This window comes from Ixodes scapularis, unplaced genomic scaffold, assembly GCF_016920785.2.
Source record: "Ixodes scapularis isolate PalLabHiFi unplaced genomic scaffold, ASM1692078v2 PGA_scaffold1__304_contigs__length_218370807, whole genome shotgun sequence".
NCBI classification, from domain to species: domain Eukaryota; kingdom Metazoa; phylum Arthropoda; class Arachnida; order Ixodida; family Ixodidae; genus Ixodes; species Ixodes scapularis.
This window is the reverse complement of record NW_024609846.1, coordinates 98196708-98216584: the sequence shown is the minus strand read 5'-3', so window position 1 is coordinate 98216584 and position 19877 is coordinate 98196708. Positions and strand designations below refer to the sequence as shown.

The window sequence follows — 19877 nt, the reverse complement described above, 5'->3', positions numbered from 1 at the left end:
GTACGTCCCGCGTCCCCTCTCCCATTTTGAGTGTATGCAGGCTCTCCTCCTCTCCTCGGAAATGGGGGAGGAGGAGAGCCTGCGTACACTCAGAATGGGAGAGGGGACGCGGGACATACCTTCCACTGCATTGCCAGGAAAAGTTGTCGCGGAGTATAGCAGCGAACTCTGGAATGTGATCCCACTGCATTTGTGCTACCATTGTTAAAAGGCCCAGGTAAGGCAGCTCCAAGTCCACATGTACTGTGGAATCAAGCTTATCTCTGGAATGTGACCCCACTGCATTTGCGCTACCATTGTGAAAAGACCCAGGTAAGGCAGCTCCAAGTCCACATGTACTGTGGAACCAAGCTTATTTACATCAAAAGAGTCACCATTCTTGAATTTTCACGAAGAAAACTTAACACAGATCAGTGGGACTGAAACCAGTTTGGGAGGCAAGGAGCCTCCCAAACATCAACCAAGAGGAGAGATATGGCTGGACGGCGACTCCAAAGGCAGACAGCAGGGCTGGTGCTGGCTTGCACACAATCCAGTCTGTGCCACGAAAGATTCCAGCCAGGCACCCCCACATCCTAGCGGCTTCTACCTCCGTGCAAGCCGTAAGCAATGCCGCTTCGGCCATCATGGCGCTTAAAATCGGTGCTGCCAGTTATTTGAAGCTTCATACCAAGTCGCAGGAAATGCATTTCCATCCTCCAGAAATGTTAAAACAGACCGTGACAGAGCAAGTTGACATCTCCCGAGCTTCCCGACGTCGCACCAAAAGCTCAGGAAGTCGCATTCTCTAATCGTAACAATTGCCAATCACACTTGCTCTGCACTAAGACCGAAATGGCTGCGCCCACAAGAAAATTGAGGGCCAAAAGCTGTAGGGCTTTCTACCCTCGACAAACCCCCCCTCTATATTGAATGGCAGCCGAGGCAACCCTCCCGTCTTATACCGGTTATAGTGCGGTTTTCGGAACAGCCCGGCGACCACGCCGACTGACCGACGCAGAGAGCACGCTTCCCTGTGCGACACTAGATAACGGCGCGAGCCGTAAGCGGCACTCGTGGGGCAAAGAGGTTGCTCGATGAAGCGAAGAGAGAGGCTTCAGTTGCCATGTCGACGGAGGGACGCACGCACGTGTCGTTCACGTGCGTGCGTCCCTCCGCTGCGTTAGAAAACAACCGCAACGACAGACCAATCGCAAGTCCAGGAGAAGTGTTTGCGCGCGTTGCACGCCGATTGCCGGCCGGCTGCTTCTATCCGCGAACATGGCGTCAGTTTTGAACGTCGACGTAGACGGCGTAGAAGCTCATCGTTCCGCGTAAAAGCGCTATCCTTGACTGTGAATTTTCGTTGTGTGTCGCTATGATAACCCAGCACGTACTAGAAGGGAAGATCCACCTACTCGTGCGGCGATGTTGTGGCGGCACTCTCAAGACGGAAGAAACGCCCATGCCGTCGTGTTTGTTTACTTCGACTACAGTGGTGCTTTCTAAGCATTTGTGTTTTCGAACATCGCCCGGATTTCTTCTTTGGAGCATTTCATGCCTGTGCTCAAGTTGAAGGTATTACGGGCGCGTACCGTATAAAGGATGCGAATTTTCACGAGTTTTCATCGCCGGAGAAAAGTGATTAGGGTTAGCAATCCTGAACGCTCGCAACGTTCGTCCGCAACCCGCGACGCCGTCAAAAGGCTACGCCAGGCAAAAGTCGCTCATTTCTTTCAAATTGTGTGACACACTTGAGAGAGGTGTACTAGTCTGGTGAAATAAAGACTTTCCTCATACTAAAGCTTTATTTTTCATCCAACATAAAATAAATTCTTTAACAAAGGTAAGTTGTCTGATGGCATGCATTTTGGCTTGAAAAATTGATGTTTTGGTTATAGTGCGATACCGCTTATAGTGCGGATTTTTGCGACTCCTGCGACATACGTTATATGCGGTCTACACTGTATTAGGGAGTGCTTGGGCCAAAGTTTTTCACCAATGAGCCACCCAAATTCACTAGAACACTGCCTGAACTGGAAATGTAATTCACTAAGGGGCAGGGACGCAGAAAGAAATTTGAGAACTCTGAGAACCCGTGAGGATGCTCTGGAGCAGTGGCTCTGAAGTGGGGTTCTGCAGACCCGAAGCCATTATTGGAGTCCGTGAAGCCCTCGCTTTAACCCTCAAACCCCCCCCCCCCCCCCCCCCCGCTCCCCCTCCCTAACCCCCATTAAAAAAACCTGCCTGGTCCATGAGCTTGTCGAGCTCCTCCTCGGCCTGGGACTTCTCCTCGTTGTCCCGGCTGTCCGTATCCAGGGGGATGGACTCGTCGAACTCGGCCAGCTCGGCGGCCGCCTCCGCCCGGGCTGTGTGGGCCGCCTGCACGTCCAGCTCCTCCTCCGCCATGCCCAGGGCCTTCTCAAACTCCATGGCCGAGAACTTCTCCGAGCCGTCGGGAGCCCTCTCTTCTGGCGGCCGGGGGGGCTCCTCCCTCGCCTCGTTCGTGTCGAAGTTGTTGCCAAACAGGTCCTTGAGGGTCGTCTGCAGATGCAGGCACGCCAACACACTATGCATTCAACTTCTGTCTCCACTACGGTAAGGAAGTCTGAGACACAGCTAGAGTTCACCTTGCAAGTTGTATACAGTGCAGGCACGAGCATGTGGCCTTTGAAAGTGCGCGAGTGCTTGTGCAAACAAAGCATCCTGCGGAACTATGCCCGAGCACACTGAACACAACTTACAATACAGAACACAATAGGTTCGCCTTCTTGAACACCACAAGAAAGGTGCCACAAATATAATGCGTTTACATTCTCTTTTTGAGCTGCCTCAGAGTTGATCTCGGCTATCACAATGTACAAATCCCAAAGGACTATTATTAATACCCAGGAACCTACCTTTTTGAAGAAAGCTGTTGTGAAGTTTCCACCTTCGATTGCAACGTCGCCCAACATCCTCTTCTGGGTGGCCTTCTTGAGGATGTTTTCCTCCACAGTCTCTCGACTTATTAGCCTGTCGTGAAAAACAAAGCATTTCTACTTGGGCTCCCCCCACAGCAGAAGCACCCAGCTCCACATTTAAGTTCACGGCAGACACCAAGCTAAGTAGCTAATCTCAAAATTAAGGAATGGAACAAGAGGAAAATGAAAGAAAGCAGTAACATGAGTATGACCTCCAAATAGCGTAAATCATGGCCATGAAGGTAAGAAAAATATCAACCGAATAAGCTCTGCAAGCAAATATAAACCAAAAATAATTTCCCTCCAAAATAGGGGGGAAAAAAAAAAAAAAAAGAGAAGTACACCATTTAGGAACTCTGATACTGTTAAAGTGCTACCAAAAACAATATTTTCTATGGCTAGGAGGGGACACTGCAATGGTGTCTCAATTCCTTCTCGCGTCTCAAAAACATACTTTTTCCACAAAAAATAAAGCGCTATTCAAATTGCAGTCTAAACGCTCGCCATTTTCCACATATTCCTCTAGCGTGCTTGAGCGCAGTGATTTACGAGAATCCGACGGCTTCGTGTCCCGAGGCTTTGGCGGTGGCCGTCACCTACACCTTGCTCATCCTCACATTAACTTTGCTAATCGGGCGGAAAGCTGGCGAGAGGAGCAGGAGGGACCTGCCTGTAGATGTGAACATCCCGGGTCTGGCCGATGCGGTGGCAGCGGTCCTGGGCCTGGGCGTCCATGGTGGGGTTCCAGTCCGAGTCGTAGAAGACCACAGTGTCGGCCCCCGTCAGGTTGACCCCAATGCCCCCCGACCGTGTGGACAGGATGAAGCAGAAGATGCGCCGGTCGGCGTTGAAGCGCTCCATCAGGGCCTGCCGCTGGTCCACCCGGGTGCTGCCGTCCAGCCGCAGGTACGTGTGGCCATGGTAGTTGAGGAACTGCTCCAGAATGTCCAGCATGCGCGTCATCTGGGTGAAGATCAGCACCCGGTGCTGGCCCCCCCGCAGCTGCCACAGCAGCCGGTCCAGCACCTGCAGCTTGCCTGCAACACGGACTAGGGTGTCAGGCACCAGGCTGGGCATGGCCAAGGCCTTACAGACTTCTATGTTCTTCATTAACTTAGTTTTCAATGAGTGTTTCTCAAGAAAGAGCCTAAACACTTGTTCTAGGAGCTCCTAGAGCGCACGGGCTGCAGCCGTAACTGTAGGAGAAGAATAAAAAAGAGGACGATTTGCTCGTTCAAACGGGACCTGACTGGTCCCGTTTGCTCGTCCGCTCGCCGGAACACTAAATACCGAACACAACACCACCCAAGCGCTTGGTGTCACTCTACAGCAGTGGCATCGCTCCGGTACACCAAAGTGTGGACATTCGACACATGTCCTTGCTTTACTTTACACTCCATTTCACCTTCCAATGAACTGCTATGAACACTACAAGCCACTGGCCCAGAGGCCTTCCACTCGGGTGGAGATTCGCACAAAGCGTGAAGTCACTGGTATGCATGAAGCACCACATTAGTTAACATGGCTCGCAACGTTTGTTGCGGCAGTACATTACAAGTTGAAACCGAGTAAAATTTCTGCACGCCCACCACATACACCAGAGTTGGCATACATCAGCTCGCCCACCTTATTACTTCAGTTTGCACACAAAATGGTGAATGCAGAACCACAGAAAGGATCCAATTGCTTCTTTTAATGCAGAATGTGTTTTATTAGCCAGTTATCATGGAGTTCTGCAAGGTATGGCTGTAGCAGCCGTCTGTAGTGGCTGACTGCAACGACACCGAACAGCCTATAGGGGACCATATAAGAAGACTTCAATCCCACGCAGGATTTGAACACCTTATGATTGCGAGCCAGGTGCTTTGCAAACTGAGGTGTCCAGGGCCGGTAGTCGGATCTTTCAAAAGCAATGTCTTCGGTGCGGTGCGCGTCGGAGCGGTAGCACGCTACGCCCTTCTCTTCTTCCCTGGAAGGCCTATTACACGTTCTGTGCTTGCCAGCCTTTGTCAGCGTGATCGAGCTTGTATAACTTTTGGGTGGTTGTACATACAAAGAATCCTACTCTTCTGCCCTTACCAGCACTGCACACACCGCAGAGATAAAGAGGGGCCGCATGTTGAGGCAAGGTGGAAGACAGCAGACTCACCACAGTCGTATTGGATGAGCCGCAGCTCGGGGAACTGCGTCTGGAGGTTGGCCACAATGGGGTGCAGGAAGGCACACTGGGGCCCCAGCTCGTCCCTCAGGCGCTCCTCCAGCACCCGCTCCGCATTGAGAGACGAGGGCGACGGGTGCGAGACCCGCATCTCGATCCGGGGTGCAGTCACCCCGGGCACCGCAAACACAAACCTGGACAAACATGCACACTTGTCAAAGTGGGTCCTACCAGCCCCTGTTGTCTTCTTGTTATGTTGTCAACATTGTTCTTAAACCTCATTTCATCTGGCAACTGTGTTGTACACAATTGTTTCTGCTGATTGTGAAAAGTAAAGCACACTTCATTCACCGTTACGCTTTAGATTGGTGCAATAAACATAGTTAGCAATCTGTCTGGCATTAGTAATGAAGAAGAGCAACCCAAGAAGCAGCCCCAGAGGACCCACCTGGTGAGCAGGTCCCTCATCTGATCGAGCAGCTGGGGCGGGGTGTGGACGAGGGAGCGCAGTGCCCGGGTGTAGCGCCACAGCTGGGCGTCCCCCTTGGCCGGGGCGTTGAGGCAGGCCACGTAGCCCGTGCCCCCCCAGCGGCAGCGCAGCGGGGGTCGGGGGTCCTGCACTACCGTCACCGCCTCCACCAGGTCCCGGCCGTATGTGGGGCAGGCCGCGCACCGCAGGGCGTTGGTCTGGCCGAGCAAGCGCAGCTTGTCCCGACGCTGCTGCCGCCGGCGGTTCTCCAGGGACTCCTGCAGGGAAGAGGGGGTGAACCTCCCTCGCCAACCGGTACTGGCAACGAGGGCAACCCAAAGCACTGCCGTGATCGTGCAAAACTATCAAAATCGACTTTCGATAGTGGAAGCCAAATCTCACTATTGATACTACACTATTGTGAAACCATCTGTGGCCAACTATCGTAAAGCCATCTAGGAAATGTCGTAAACTCAGAGAAAATGCAACTGGATAGTTTTGCATCGGTACATGGTAGGCCTACACATCTGACCAAACACTCACTCCGACGTCTTCACGGTCGCCGGCAGGGTGAAAATGGCAGAAAAGTCTGTCCCGCCTCCAGGATGAGCTTCCTTCATTCAATAATGCCTTGGCGTCTCGTGATGCTCAAACATGCAAGCTGCACACACAGCCAAAGCACGGCGAAAAGGCAACGAGTGCTTGCTGGGCGCTAGGCTTCCAAAAGAGATGCCATCCTGTTAGACTGTGGTAGGATTAGCTCTGCTTTCATCGACAGAGTAGTGTCAGACTGTCATCTGCGATGGTATTTGTCTAGGAATGCAAGGCCTCCGAGCGCCCACAAACTTGTCGTTTGCAACTGATAATAAGTGTACGACGTCATGGCTAGGAAGCATAATAGGACACCACCTGGACATATTCTCACCAGTACAGATGGTAGCCGTTCGCTGCTCTGCACCTCCGGCGGAGATATAACAAAACTACTAAAAACAAAATATAACTTCATGCTGGATGTTAGGGTCATCCCAGACAAGCCACACAATCAGGTGTAACAACGAGCAGCATTCTGTGGTTGTGCAAACAAATTCTATGAACAATCCACCAGGGAAGTTTTAGCCGTTTACGTTTATTTACGAGCTGGAGATGTCAAAAGGGGTGTACTCTCGGTCACTAGCTCCCGCTCAGCAGACCCTTTTAACCGTTTGCACTTCCATCAATTTTGGCTACCCCACACCACCCTACAAATGTCCAAATAGCATAGACCATGTTTTAGAGCGCAGCTCTTAGGCGCCCGTTTCCGGCTTGAACGGCGTAGCCGTTTCTGCACCATGCCAAAACGTAGTGTCACACGATTGAGGGGGGTCCTGAGGGAATCACGTGACCTCATGGGGAGGGTCACGTGACCTCAGAGGGTCCTGAGGGGGGTCACGTCACCCCCGTGAGGTCACGAGGGTCATGCAACGTCACAGGGGTCATATGACTTCCCGGTTACGCCAACGGCGATGGAGGAGTAGCAGGCAGAAAGAGGAGGTGAGGAGGGGTATACCTTCCCCTCAGTACCCTTCCCTCCTCCTCAAGAGCTGCACTCTAATTTGGCGTTACAGGGAGTTGTAAACGGCTTTCTTTTTTTCTTTTTTTTTTCTTCTTTTTTTACAAGCATGCTTAGGAGACAGTTACACATTCCTGCACAGGCTCCTTGGCAATGTCTAAACTTTCCACGAGGTCTTTGTGAGTATCCACTATCAACGACAACCCAGGCGAAGAGAGTCTACTAATGGAGGCAGGAGCCTAGTGGTGTCTGGCTCACCAGGTAGAGGGGTCCCCGTGAGCTGGAAGACTCTGTAGATGCCGTGGTCCCCTTGACAGGACCTGCTACTGGGGCCTTGGCATTCACTGTTGCACCAAAACAAACCATCCTCCAATTACAAAAAGGACACAGCACCTCATGTATGTCTTTGCATCAGGCCCCAAAAGTCAGCAGCACGAACAGTGATACCTAGCTATCTTGCTTCTCCACTAACATCACCTCAATTACAAGTCAGCTTTAAAATGTAAGCTTAGAGGCTTACTTTGGAACCTAAAGGTCCATCAAGCCAGGTATATGAAACACTGGGTGTGCATTTCAGATCTCAAATGGCCATCTAGCCAGAAAAATTGATGACACGAGACCTCTAAATGCTGGCAATATCGAGCGGAGTTTCTAATTCCCCCAGTTTCTCAATAGCAAGGCGGGTATTCCCAGGAGGTTTTTTTCCATTCCTGCTTACTTGTCCCCAGCAAAAATACTTTGACGGTGCAGTGAAATACCACTTGAACCACTTGCCAAGAAAAGGTTTGCCCAACTGAATGCACTGGATACAATGGGGTCTTGCTGGAGAATTTTCCAAAAGCTTGTCACCCAAATAAGGTAACCCCTTATAAAGAAATCACTTTTCTCGAATTATTGCTTTTATCAAAGGTTCAACATGGTCCCGACCGAAATGCACGCGTTTTTAACAGGATTATTCGAAGTGTATTAAGGGGGGACACTGCTCCTTGAAACAAAAAAAGGACAAAAAAAATCACATTTTTGAAATTATGTTTTTTAATATCTACAGGTATTTTCGCATCTTTTCTCAAAATATTATCGCAAAATACGCCCTATTTATTTTGGGGTATTGATTTGAAGTATCTAAACGGAAATGCTTCCTCCGAAAAAAGCAAAAAAAAAAAAAAAGTACAATTTGACCGTTGGTAGCTCGAGAACAACGCGATAGAAGGGGGGGCATCTTGGTCTCATTTGAAAGCTCCGCTCCCGCTCTTCCTTCTCCCGCCATTCACGATGCTAGATGGCGATTGGCCGCCGAGAACGAAGCACAAATAAAAATCTAAATCTTGCCACGCGGTTGGCTGTTTCGGATCACGTGTGCAAATGGCGCTTTCTCATTGGCCGTTAGGGTTACGAAGCGTCTGCTTGTTGTTTCCGATCCACCATCTTGTTTGGTTCTCGTGCGCGTCTCTGACCATGCCGATCACAACAACTCCACGGAGAACGTTTCACACAGCCCACAATTTCGAAAAAAAAAACGAAAAAAGGGCCCGAGGAAGCTAATCCATGGTGCAGTTCAACTTCCCGCGAGCCTGAACGTCGATGACGAGGTGCGGGAGCCCGAACACGAAGATGTCGCATCGACGGTGCCGTCGACATCCTGACTTCAAGCGAGCGAGTGCGGCTCGACACGGTGATGCTCAGCGCTTCCGAGATCGACGAGAAAGAAAAAAAAGCCAAGGAAAAACTCGAAGAACTTTCGTCGACGTCCGCTACGACGTGGAAAGCTGACCTGATAGCTGGCGTTTCCGGCGCCGATCAAGAAGCTCCCCAGAGTACAGAGAGTTTCATCGTCGTAAGCCTTGACGTCGTGAACTCGCTTCTTCAACTCGCGAAGTGTAAAGCTTGTTGCGGCGATGTCGAACTCATAAAATGTGATCGCAGAGTATGGACTTGCAGTAAAACTCAAGCTATGTTGCAAGATCTGCGGGGATGTCGCATCCGAGTGGAGTTCGCCGAGGGTAGCAGTAAAAATCTGGCCGTGAACGTTTTTTGCTGTTTTCTCGAAATGAACTTTTTGCGCAGCTTGCTATTTTGCGGAAGCCGTATCTCGGCCTGTACACAACCAATCTTCCTAATTCTTTCTTTCTTTGGTAGGTGTATAAGTGGGGTATCCAATAAGGGGTCTAATTGCATCAACCTAGGCATCAGTATTTTTTGTTAGCACCTCCAATATAGATTGTAAAAATTAATTTATAAACTGAAAATTTCGAAATGCCGTAAAAATGTTATAAATAATCATGGAGCCTTCATTTATACCTTATTGGATTCTGTAGACCTTCTAGTTTACAGAGATATATTCCTTTTTGAGTTTTGTCTTCATAATTTTTTGGAATCTCGCCCATAAAATGTTCAAATAAAATAGTTAATTTTATCAAAACTAACAAGCGAAGTACATATTTGTCATCAGAATGGGAACATGATTATGCTCTATAAATTTCATTTGGATTGGACCATAAATAAAAAAAAAAAGCTCAAGAAGCAGTGTTTCCCCTTAAAGCTGACCACGCTTATTACGGAGGCCGCAGTGCCGAAAGCATGCAAGCCTATACGGAGGTGCACGGAAACCCTTGCGTTTTTTCTCCCTTCTCCACTGAGGCAAACGGCATACTGAAAAAACGGAGTAAACATGTGACAGAGGGCAGGGCATGCAAAGCTGGCAGAGTGCCGCTCCCGATGCCGATGCGCCGACGCGGGCAGGGAGCAGCAGCGCAGTGCCCACGCTCTAACGCTATTCACGACACCCATGGCCAATGCTGTCCAACTCCTGTCGGAATCGAGTTAAGGGAGCGATGAAGCCCGGAGATAATTGCTTCAGGAACCCCCAATGCACACTACACGCACACGTGAGTCGTACGAAAAATCGGAAATGTTTACCAAAGTCGCTTAGATCTGCAACATTGAGAACAGTGGCCAGCCCAAGTATTAAATCGCCAAAGAATTTGACATACCGCCATCGGCTCTTCGACACTGTCCACCATTCTGCAGAACTAAGGTATTGGACGGATTCGAGAAGTTTCTCATGCAAAGTGGAGTGCGGTGGCGGTGACTGTGTTACTCCACTTAATTATTTTTTTTTACTCGGTTAGAGCTGCCGTGAATGTTCCTAGCCAAGGTTTGTTTGGTTAAATATATGGTTAGAGTACCGTAGTGTTCCCATCTACCTTCAAAGCTGCTGGCACTGTTTTTTTTAATTCTTTCTTTCTTATCAAATTACCGCTTATATAAAATTTTTTTGCTGTCCCGTTGACTTCGTTATAATGAGGGATAACTGCAGTTTGTTCAACTGGAGTTCGTTGAAGCGGTATTTCAGCGTGCAATGTTTTGTCAGGAAAACGGCCTTGAGATGCCGGCACGACCGCAGTGCCCGTACCGTTCTTGGCGGCTGCTGCCAGCTGGTTGTTCACGTTGAGGGGCGCCACTCGCACCACGGGTTTTCCCCCAGCGGCAGCGGCAGGGACGGCTGTCACAGGGGCGTTGCCAGCTGAGCTGGTCACCATCCGTCCCACCTGGCTCAGGGCTGGGGGGAGGACACCACAGACTCCTCATGCCCCAGGAATGCCCTGCCTAAGCTTACACCTCGAATCGCACTCTGCTACTGCTGCGGCTCGGCTCAAATTGCCATTTACACTTGGTAAGCGTGCTTGCAAGACGTCATAGCTTATAGTGAAGCTTTGCCAAGAAAAGAACAACAGGCCATCTTATGTTGACAAAACTCGAGCGCTAAAATATATAATTTCCAGCTTGGAAACGGATGTCACGCAGCAGTGGTACAAAGTTCTAGTTTTACCACTTCGCTGCTCAAATGTGACGCATGCTCGGCACGAGCATGAGAGGCCCCCAGTGGCAAATTAAAGAAGAAAGCTCAATGAAATGAGACAATTTAGCTATATTCCTACATCCAGTAACTCTAGGGAGAGTGTACACTGCTAATGCTTACCAAAAACTGCCGCTTGCTTGCACACATACAACACAGACAAACATGTGCGTGCATGTACAATAGTGAACAATACAAGCTGCAACAATCCCTCACCAGTTTTGTCATACTTTCCAGTTTCTAAAAAAAAAAAAACTTTGGTTCAAACTTTGATGAAACACTAAGCTTACGAGCCATTCTTTGAACAGCGCGACAAATTGACAAATAATGGAAAATAAAGACATTGCGGAAGCAAAAAAAAAAAAAAAGGGGCCAGAATGGGTATTGCAGCTCAAATTGTCCGCAGGAAAATACACAGACAGGTCCTCAAGCAAGGAAGCAAGCAGCACCTGTAACCACCCTGCAGAAAGGGCCATACTACAATAGAATCTTGATGATATGAATCTCTTGGGATCGCCAAAACAATTTGCATCATTTCAAAATTGTATTATACAAAACAGCTCTACAAAGTAATAAAATATGCATACATACTCAGTGAGAACAGATGGCTCTGGGTTAGAAACTTGATTCAATCCCGGAGGCCATGCAATATAGCTGGTATTGCACTGCCTTAGGGATTCGTCCATTTTGTCTTTATTTCTCGAAGTTTTTACAACCCTAGCACTAGATGCGGCTAAAGAGCCTCGGCTAGGGCTACAGTAGAGCACCCTAAACCTAGTAGTAGCTCCTAACCATGGCGACTATGGCCCTGTGGCAGTCGCGATTTCTAGCGCCGCAGCGGCTGGCCTTGACTACCAAGACTGCACAAAGATCCGACCTATTGGATCAACAGTGATCGTATCATAGAGGTTCTACCATTCAGTCACTCACAAGATGAAATAGCAGGGCGTCTCTTTCCGAGGTCTGGCCTTCAGCACACAACCGCAGCCTTCCACTGTGTTTTAAATGTGCATGCAAGCTCATAACTCATGAGATGTCAAAGTGTCACTGACGGTAGCAAGCTCGTGCTAGAGGCGGGACAACTCAAGGACCACACTGCCATTGTCATCCTGTCACTGACTACAGATCATCCCTCTCCAGACCAGTCCGGACCACGCAACAGAGAATTTGAGCCCGAGAGGACAAACTCTTGAGGCCCTCACCCGCTGTGGTCCTGACCGCCGTGGTCTGGATGGCCGATGTGGCCAGCATGACCTGTTGCTGTTGCTGGGAGACTCCCCCCAGGGCCCCCTCCGCGTGGGCCCCCTGGCCGGCTGTCACCTGTCCCGCGGCCGGCGTGAGGAGCAGGTGCTGCCCGGTCGTCGTCTGTACGAGGCGCCCAATGCCGAAGGGCATCGAGAGGCGGGCGGGGCCGCCCCCGTGCCCGCTCTGCTGGATCTGGACCGTGATCGGGGGGCCCACCACCTGGTTCGAGCTCACTGTCCGTCCAGGGGAGAGGGAGAATGGTTATCGTGAGGAGAATGACAACGGTGGCTTCGTGGTGGCAACACTTTGTTTGGCCTCACTTGCATCGCAGTGGACGCTACGAGTCATTCTAGGTAATGTAGAGCAGCGAATGCACCACGCACGAAGCTGTACACTAGCCGAAGGCCACGAAACGATCAGGTCGCACTGGATTGTCCCCGAGGGTTTGTGGCGTCATCCGCGGTGTATTCCAAGGCAAAACCAAGTACGGGTGACTGACTATAAGTGTCGGTCAGAATTATTTCAAGCTCATGACGAAAGAACAAAGCCTCAAAATGTATGTAAAGAACAAAGCATCAAAATGTATGCGAGTCGGAAGAGTTCCGGGCCTTTCCGACACGACACCAATGTGCTCCCTTGCCGTAGGCCTTCTCGTGCAATCGTACGCAAATGTGTGAACGGGCTTTTAGAGATATTGCAAACTTTTGGCCTGCACGAGAGAAGAGCTTACTCACGTGCGTTGGACTTCTGCACCAGCTGCAGCATGTACTCCCCTCCGCCCGCGGAGGAGGAGGCCCCCTGGACACCCGTGGCCGCCACTGGGCTCTGAGCTCGCGACGAGGGTGCCGACCCCGGGGTGGACACCACCACCAGGCGCTGCTGCTGCTGCTGCTGGAGCAGGGGCACCCCGGCGGCCCCGGCCACCTGGGCCCCACCGGCTGCCAGGGTGCCTGCCCTGGCCACTGCGTACGTGGTGGCTCCGGCCCCCGAGGAGGGCCGCACGGCACCCGGGTGGGCCCCTGAGGCAACCAACCGCTGGTGGTGGTGGGCGTGGTGGTGGGCGCCCGCCACCATCGGGGAGGCTGCACGCACCGCCCCACCCTGTGCAAAGAAACAAGCAAAATCGAGGAACCGTCGGACCCCTTACAAGCAGTTTCGAGCGGGCTTCTCTCTTCTTGACGAAGGGTAAATGCAACAGAGAATTTGAGCCCAACGAGAAATGCCAAAGAATGGTAGGTGGGCAAAAAAAGAAATTCCTTAGGGAGTCAAATTGAGACGGAAGCAACAATAACAGATGAACCGAGGAGACTTGCTGCGGTCGTTGTTTCACTAAATTGAACCTCTAATTAGGGCAGTTTCCCGTGGAATACCTCCAGTGCCAGGCCTTTGATTTATGAACCAGCAGCAAAACACCCTGCACTCATTTTGGCACTGTGAATCATATAAATAACAAAAAATGCCAATGTGTAAAAAAAAAATTAATTCAAAAGAGGTTTACTATAATGCCCACGTCGACGTGAGCTAGTGAAAGCGGGAACGACACTGGCATGGCCCATTCATTTAGACACTTTGGTTAGCTGAACCAACACGAGAAAGCTTGTTCCTGGCCTGATTCAGTTCACCAAGCATCGGATAACCGAGGCATGCTTGCCCTACGTTTAAAACCCCTTTCAGCCGTAGAATAAACCCGTGGTTAGACTCGCGGCAAGAAATTCCGCCCGCAAGCGCTCTGCACGCCCCAGACTGAGAAAGAGGAGTCCTGACCTGGGCAGAGGAGGGAGCGGAGGTGCGTATGTGTAGCCGGATCTTGCCCGGGGGACAGCGTGGAGGCGGGGGAGGGTGGCTCTCTATCGTCTCCACAAAGTGACACGACGTCTGGAACTTCTTGATGCGGTGCGCAGCAAACGCCGTCAGGCACAGCTCCACGTCAGCCAGGAGCAGGTTCAGAGCCGAGAAGCTCACATGCTGCGTCACACAACGGAGGACATGTTGGCTCAGAAAGTTCCACTTTGGCTAGCCGTGTGCACCGCACAGGCGTGATATCTTTTCAACACAAAACGACAGGGCCCAACTTTTGATATCTGGTTTTCTGAATATTTCCAAGAACTTCCATAAAACCTCACAAAGTTCATTTAACAATGACACCTACTGGTGCCAAGGTTACCACATAATCTAGTAATTTCTGAAACCCAGTTGTCTCGGGGCGCTGACAAACCCGAGCAATCACTTGCTGTTCCTGCTATTTAAAATTTTGAATATGAATAAATTACTTTTATTCAGCTGGAAGATTAATAAGCAAAAATGGCCTATTTGACAATGATTATGCAGCCCTGCCAAATAGTAGCGAAGGAAGGTAACTTCAAGTTTGCTCCAATCATTTGCGAATGCGCTAAAACCACCGTGGTATAGCGACTACAGTCTAAGCTCATTATAACAGACCTGGTTACAACAGACATTTGGATATAACATACCAATTTGTGAAGTTCGGTTGGTTTTCCTCTATGCGCCATTGACTTAACTTCACATCTGCATACAACATACTCTTCTTACAACAGACCGAAAACTTGGTAAAAATCAAGGTCTCTTATAACGAGCTTAGACTGTAGCTGGTAGTGTTCACTCAAAGGCTTACACTTGGAAAAGTTGCAAGAAAGCACTTGTGAGAGATTGCTGCCTGTCTGTCACCTATATGCCAATTCCAGAGAAAAACCTATAGAAAACTGCAAAGTAATTTTAATTTTTTTTAACGTGATAGCGTTTAAGGGCTTGTATTGCAAAAAATCCGGTGTCGGCACTGGTGGGACCAAAAAATTCCATAATGCAATGCACGTAGCCACGTGTGACGTCACACGTGGCTGTGACATCTTGACCCTATCGATCTGCTATATTTTCCAACTAAATTTAGTGGAAAATTTTGCGCTAAATTTAGCAGGTCAATAGGGTCATGACATCACAGCCACGTGTGACGTCACGCAACACGTGACATGACGTCACGTGATGTCACGTGATGCTACAAACCAGACCACACACACACTTGCATGGCTTGGGAACAAGCGCGGGTTTGTATGAGAAGGCTTTGCGAACGGGGCCCAATAACGCTATCACGTTCCACTCTGAAGGGCAAAGCGTAAGCATCCCCCCAGTTATTTTTTTCATAAAAATTAACAAACTATTTTTAAGCCCCCCCCCCCCCCCCCCCCCCCTTCCAAAAAAAAAGTACTGCTCCGGCATGCAGCTCACCTTGAATGGGTTGTATTTACAGATGTCGTATACACAAGATGCAGTATAGTACACAAGGCCCTCCATGCGGTAGGGCGACACGATGGGTCTCGGCTCGAACATGTTGGGATGATTGCACACTTTGCGCAGCTGCATCAGCACGTTGATCACACTCATGAAGTTCCCAGTGGCCAGCGTCTCCTTGGTCCTGGGACGAAACCGACAATCAGCTGTCAGGGCGGAGGAAAACTAAAACCTCCAGCTTCCTTCAACTAAACATGGCACATTCATTAGTGCTACCCGACAATTCCACAACAGGCAGGACAATTAAAAGACCTCCCTGCCACTCTCATCGTCTCCGTGACTACCGTAAAGCTCGGAAAAAACGCCCACCCAAAATGAAGGGCGAAATGGCGAAAAACGCGGTGTGGTCTATGCTTGGGGGATGCCAGAGCAAAACTTTATAAAAAAAAAGTAGTGATAAACACCGGGGCACCTACTACGAACCATGTGACGTGGGAACTGATATGATACTCCAGATCACTGACACCGGAAATTCACATTTCAAGATAAAATAAACACACGGGAATTTGCGACTCCAGCGACCATAGGGGACGCCACTATTGGGCAAATATGGCAGTCGAATCCAGGTCATGCTGTGCCATGTGCCAGTTCAACGCACAACGCTGGGGCACCGGCAAGTAAGCATTAAACTCAAAAATGGTTCCCCCGCGTTTTATCTGACACGTTTCGAACCTGCGGCGATGTGTTGGGTAAGCGAACTTCCAGAGGCTTCACTTTCTTCAAGGAAACGACTTCCCACTGTTTTTCCACAGTGCTGATGGACATTGATAAACGCAGAGTGTCTGGCTCACGCGGTTACATAAGTCGCGTGCAGAGCAAACTGGGACACAAGGCGATACTATGGTTACGACACAGTCACCGGTAGAACTGTTCTGTCGCGCAAACCACCGACATGTAAACGTGGAAGCCAGAAGAGACGAGCAGAAATCGCGAAGGGATCTGTTCCGGCCAATTCAGTGTTTTCCTGCTAGGTGCCGCTCGTTTTGCTGGAGTCACAAATTTGCTACGAACTCCTGTGTCACAAGAAAGGATACCGCAGGTTACAGACGCAGCAGATTTGCGTTTCGTCGTGCGAAGGATTGTTTGTTTGTTGTTTGCGGGTTTTATGGCGCAAGAGCAACGATGGCCATACTGCGCCAAACTAGGTAAATTAAATTCAACTAGAAACGATGTACCAAAAAAGGTATTTCCACTATAGTTTGTGTAAAATTGCTATATACAGTAAAACCTCGTTATAACAAAACGGGATATAACAAACTAATGGATATAACAAAGCAATCATAATTCCCCTTGCTTGCTAATAGTGGGAAGAAATGGACATTGGCTATAACAAACTAATGGTTATAACGAAATAATTACGACCGCTCCTTCAACTTTGTTATAACGAGGTTTTACTGTATTTCAGAAAAGCTAAGAGACGGTCAATTGATATTAGAGGTTGCTCCCCTAGGAAAAGGGTGGGATGGAAAGGGATACTGTACTTGAAAAGCTCAGGAAAGAAGAGCTTGTGTTGTTGTAGAAGACCAGGGCAAAGAAAAATATGTAGAACGGACAAAGTGTCTCCACAGTGGTCACACTCCGGTGGTTCCTCACCAACAAGTAGGTATCGATGGGTGAGGGAAGGTGTGCCCGATCCTCAACCGGCACAGAAGAACCTCACGGAAACGGCTCCGGTTATTAGCCCCGAGAAGTTCGCCTGGCGCCCCCTTACGGCGAACCGCGGTGACGTCACGGCGAGGAGAGAATTTTTCCCCGACTCGTCCCGCTCGCCCTGTGGACGCTGTGACGACGCTAGCTGTCGGCGCGGTCGTTTCTATTTAATTTTTTTTTTTGGCGTGCTTTTCGTAGGAAGTGTAAATTTTTATATACGCCTTTATTGAGGTATTGCCTGTAGCTACAGGCGAAACTTCAACGAGCATTTTAAGCATGGCTGACAGGCCAGGCAACGCATGAACCACAGCTGGTATGTGAAAATAAAGAAATATGGCCACAATTGCAGGGGCATCACTACAGATTTACATCTCGCACAATAAACGCTGCTGATGGTCCGAATGAATTGGCAGGATGTATACTATTTTTTTTTTTTTTTTATCTCTGTCTTTAAACAAGATCGCCGAAGCAGAAAAGCTGCATGCTGATCGAGCAACGTGCTAAATACAGTCTCGGCCATGGGGAGAGAATCACAAGTAAGACAGCCCAAGTGCAGGGGCAAAGTAAAAAAACACACAAGGAACATTTATTATATACATTGCTCGCACTTGACCTTTGCTGGATTCGGATAGTATTTCAATGAACTACACGGATGGTATCTGTGGACTTGTTTATATCAATTTTCAAGTAATATATAACAAACATAAGTTAGGGTGTCTAGCTCGTTATTAGTCCATTAAGCCCTAAAATTTAGATTTTACTTAAATCCAATTGTCCTGAAGCTAAAGTACCAGAAGCTTTTCTCACGAAGACTGTCGCCCTTCACAGGTTCCACATTTTCTGCTACTAGTGCTGCATCTACCACTGGACAGACGTTCGAATGCTTGCTTTTACTCCTGTTTTCCTCTGTTGTCAGAGAGTCCAGTTGCAGGGAGTTTGGAGGCTGAGGAAGCTTTTGGGGACCTGCGGCAGTGACTCTTAAATGGAAATGACAATTCAGACTAAACGGTGCATTTTCCGAATACCGAAGGCTGGAATAAAGAATGTCAGGAAAAAGTATAAACATCCCAAATTACGGCACTATTGCTGTGCATATTTTGGGCAGTTTACTGCATATCATAGAGCCAACTGGGGGAAATTCGGCCGTTTTTGCTGCTACCATACAAACTAATTTCCAGTAATTGTGAATCCTCTAAGAAATATGCCTGCATAAGCGTATAAACTATATAATTAATTCAGGAAGAAGCTACATTTATGTAAAACAACCCTGTTTCATGAGCACTTCAAAGATCATCAGACGCAGGGCCTTTAAAACATCTGCAAACCAGCGCATGCAGAGTGGAAGCGCAGAGTCGGGGTCGCGAGCTAATTTGCCGACCACCGAAAGGCTCATGATATAAAGGCCGCTTCAGATGCCTTGAAAGTGGGATGTAATATCGTCCTAAATCATGAACATGCAAGGAACAGAATTCCAGCGTCTGAAACACTTGCGTCACCGCTTCACCGACCCCTCTCAAGATTGCCTTGCGTCCTGTGGACGGACGGGGAGGTTCATCGGCGTAATTGCCTCCGCCGATAGTTTTCGGGATTTGTAACCCAATTTTAAAGGTAAAAAGGACAAGCAGGCTTATAAGATGTACGGAAGCACGTTAATATCGGCCTAACTCAACGTCTTGTACACCGGGTAAACGAAGTCCGGCTCCTCGAAGAGCTTGCGGCACACAACGCCAAACCAGGAAACCGGCGCTGGGAAGCGACCCGATGCGAGATCGCGGAGCGGGGTACTCGCCCTGACGTCACGGTATACCTCACCCAATCAGGGCGCGGCGACCGCAGCGACGCTTGTGTTCGCTCTCGGGGCTAATAGGAGCTTTCCCAGGTACCGATCCTTGGCTTGATGATATGAAGCTTGTTGTTATCAGCCAAATCCCACTCAGACTGCCACAGTTTTAGAAGTGCAAGCCGTATGGACCTTGTTAGGTCTTGGTATGGAATGCATGCGTGTGATAGTAAGAGGTTACGCGAGGAGGCGGCCAGTCTATCTGCAGCCTCGTTGCCTGCAATGCCCACATGGCTCGGGATCCAACAAAACCTAATATCCTTCCCATCTCCGAGGCCCAGTTGAATTTTAGCACGTACCAGTTGAGTTAGCTTGTTGTTGGTTGGATTGAGTGAACATGCTGCAGTAACAACGCTCCGGGAGTCTACAAAAAGAACTGCTTTCATCACTTTGCTCCGGATAATATAGTCAAGTGCTGAGAGCACGCCATATAGCTCGGCAGTAAAAATGCTAGCGATATTATTTAGCCGTGTGACATGTGTAAACGAATTTGGATGAACAGATGAGCCTACATACGTTGAGGACTTGGCTCCATCAGTGTAAAATTTGTGATAAGTCTTGTACTTTTCTTGAAGTGCAAGAAATTCTTGTTGAAAAGCAAGTGGCGAGACATTATGTTTATTAAATTTTGTGAAGTACCAATCACAAGCTATAGGCTTGATATCCCATGGGGCAGTGTGACTTGCACTTTCTATGAGGTAGACATTTTCACGAGGCAGGCCAAGGGATAGACGCAGGTTCTCAAAACGAAGACTCAAGGGTCGAACAACAGTTGGCTTATGGTCAAAGGTGCGACAAAATCTGGACTCTCGGATATAAGTGTGAGCTGGATGACTAGAATCCGACAAAATTTTGTAAACATAGA

General features: G+C 49.2%; 1 protein-coding gene across 1 annotated transcript in view; it reads right to left on the bottom strand.

The window, feature by feature from the left end:
• Window positions 1-19877, bottom strand: part of LOC8039649 (helicase domino) — a 148045-nt gene that overhangs the window by 69560 nt on the left and 58608 nt on the right. Inside the window, exons 17-27 of the mRNA XM_029974730.4 lie at window positions 15460-15646; window positions 13984-14184; window positions 12954-13320; window positions 12177-12452; window positions 10531-10677; window positions 7377-7462; window positions 5549-5847; window positions 5092-5294; window positions 3613-3979; window positions 2880-2994; window positions 2227-2523 (exon numbers count right to left, since the gene is read on the bottom strand). Of these exons, the coding sequence (XP_029830590.2) occupies window positions 2227-2523; window positions 2880-2994; window positions 3613-3979; window positions 5092-5294; window positions 5549-5847; window positions 7377-7462; window positions 10531-10677; window positions 12177-12452; window positions 12954-13320; window positions 13984-14184; window positions 15460-15646 (2545 nt within the window). The remainder of the gene's footprint in view (window positions 1-2226; window positions 2524-2879; window positions 2995-3612; window positions 3980-5091; window positions 5295-5548; window positions 5848-7376; window positions 7463-10530; window positions 10678-12176; window positions 12453-12953; window positions 13321-13983; window positions 14185-15459; window positions 15647-19877) is intronic.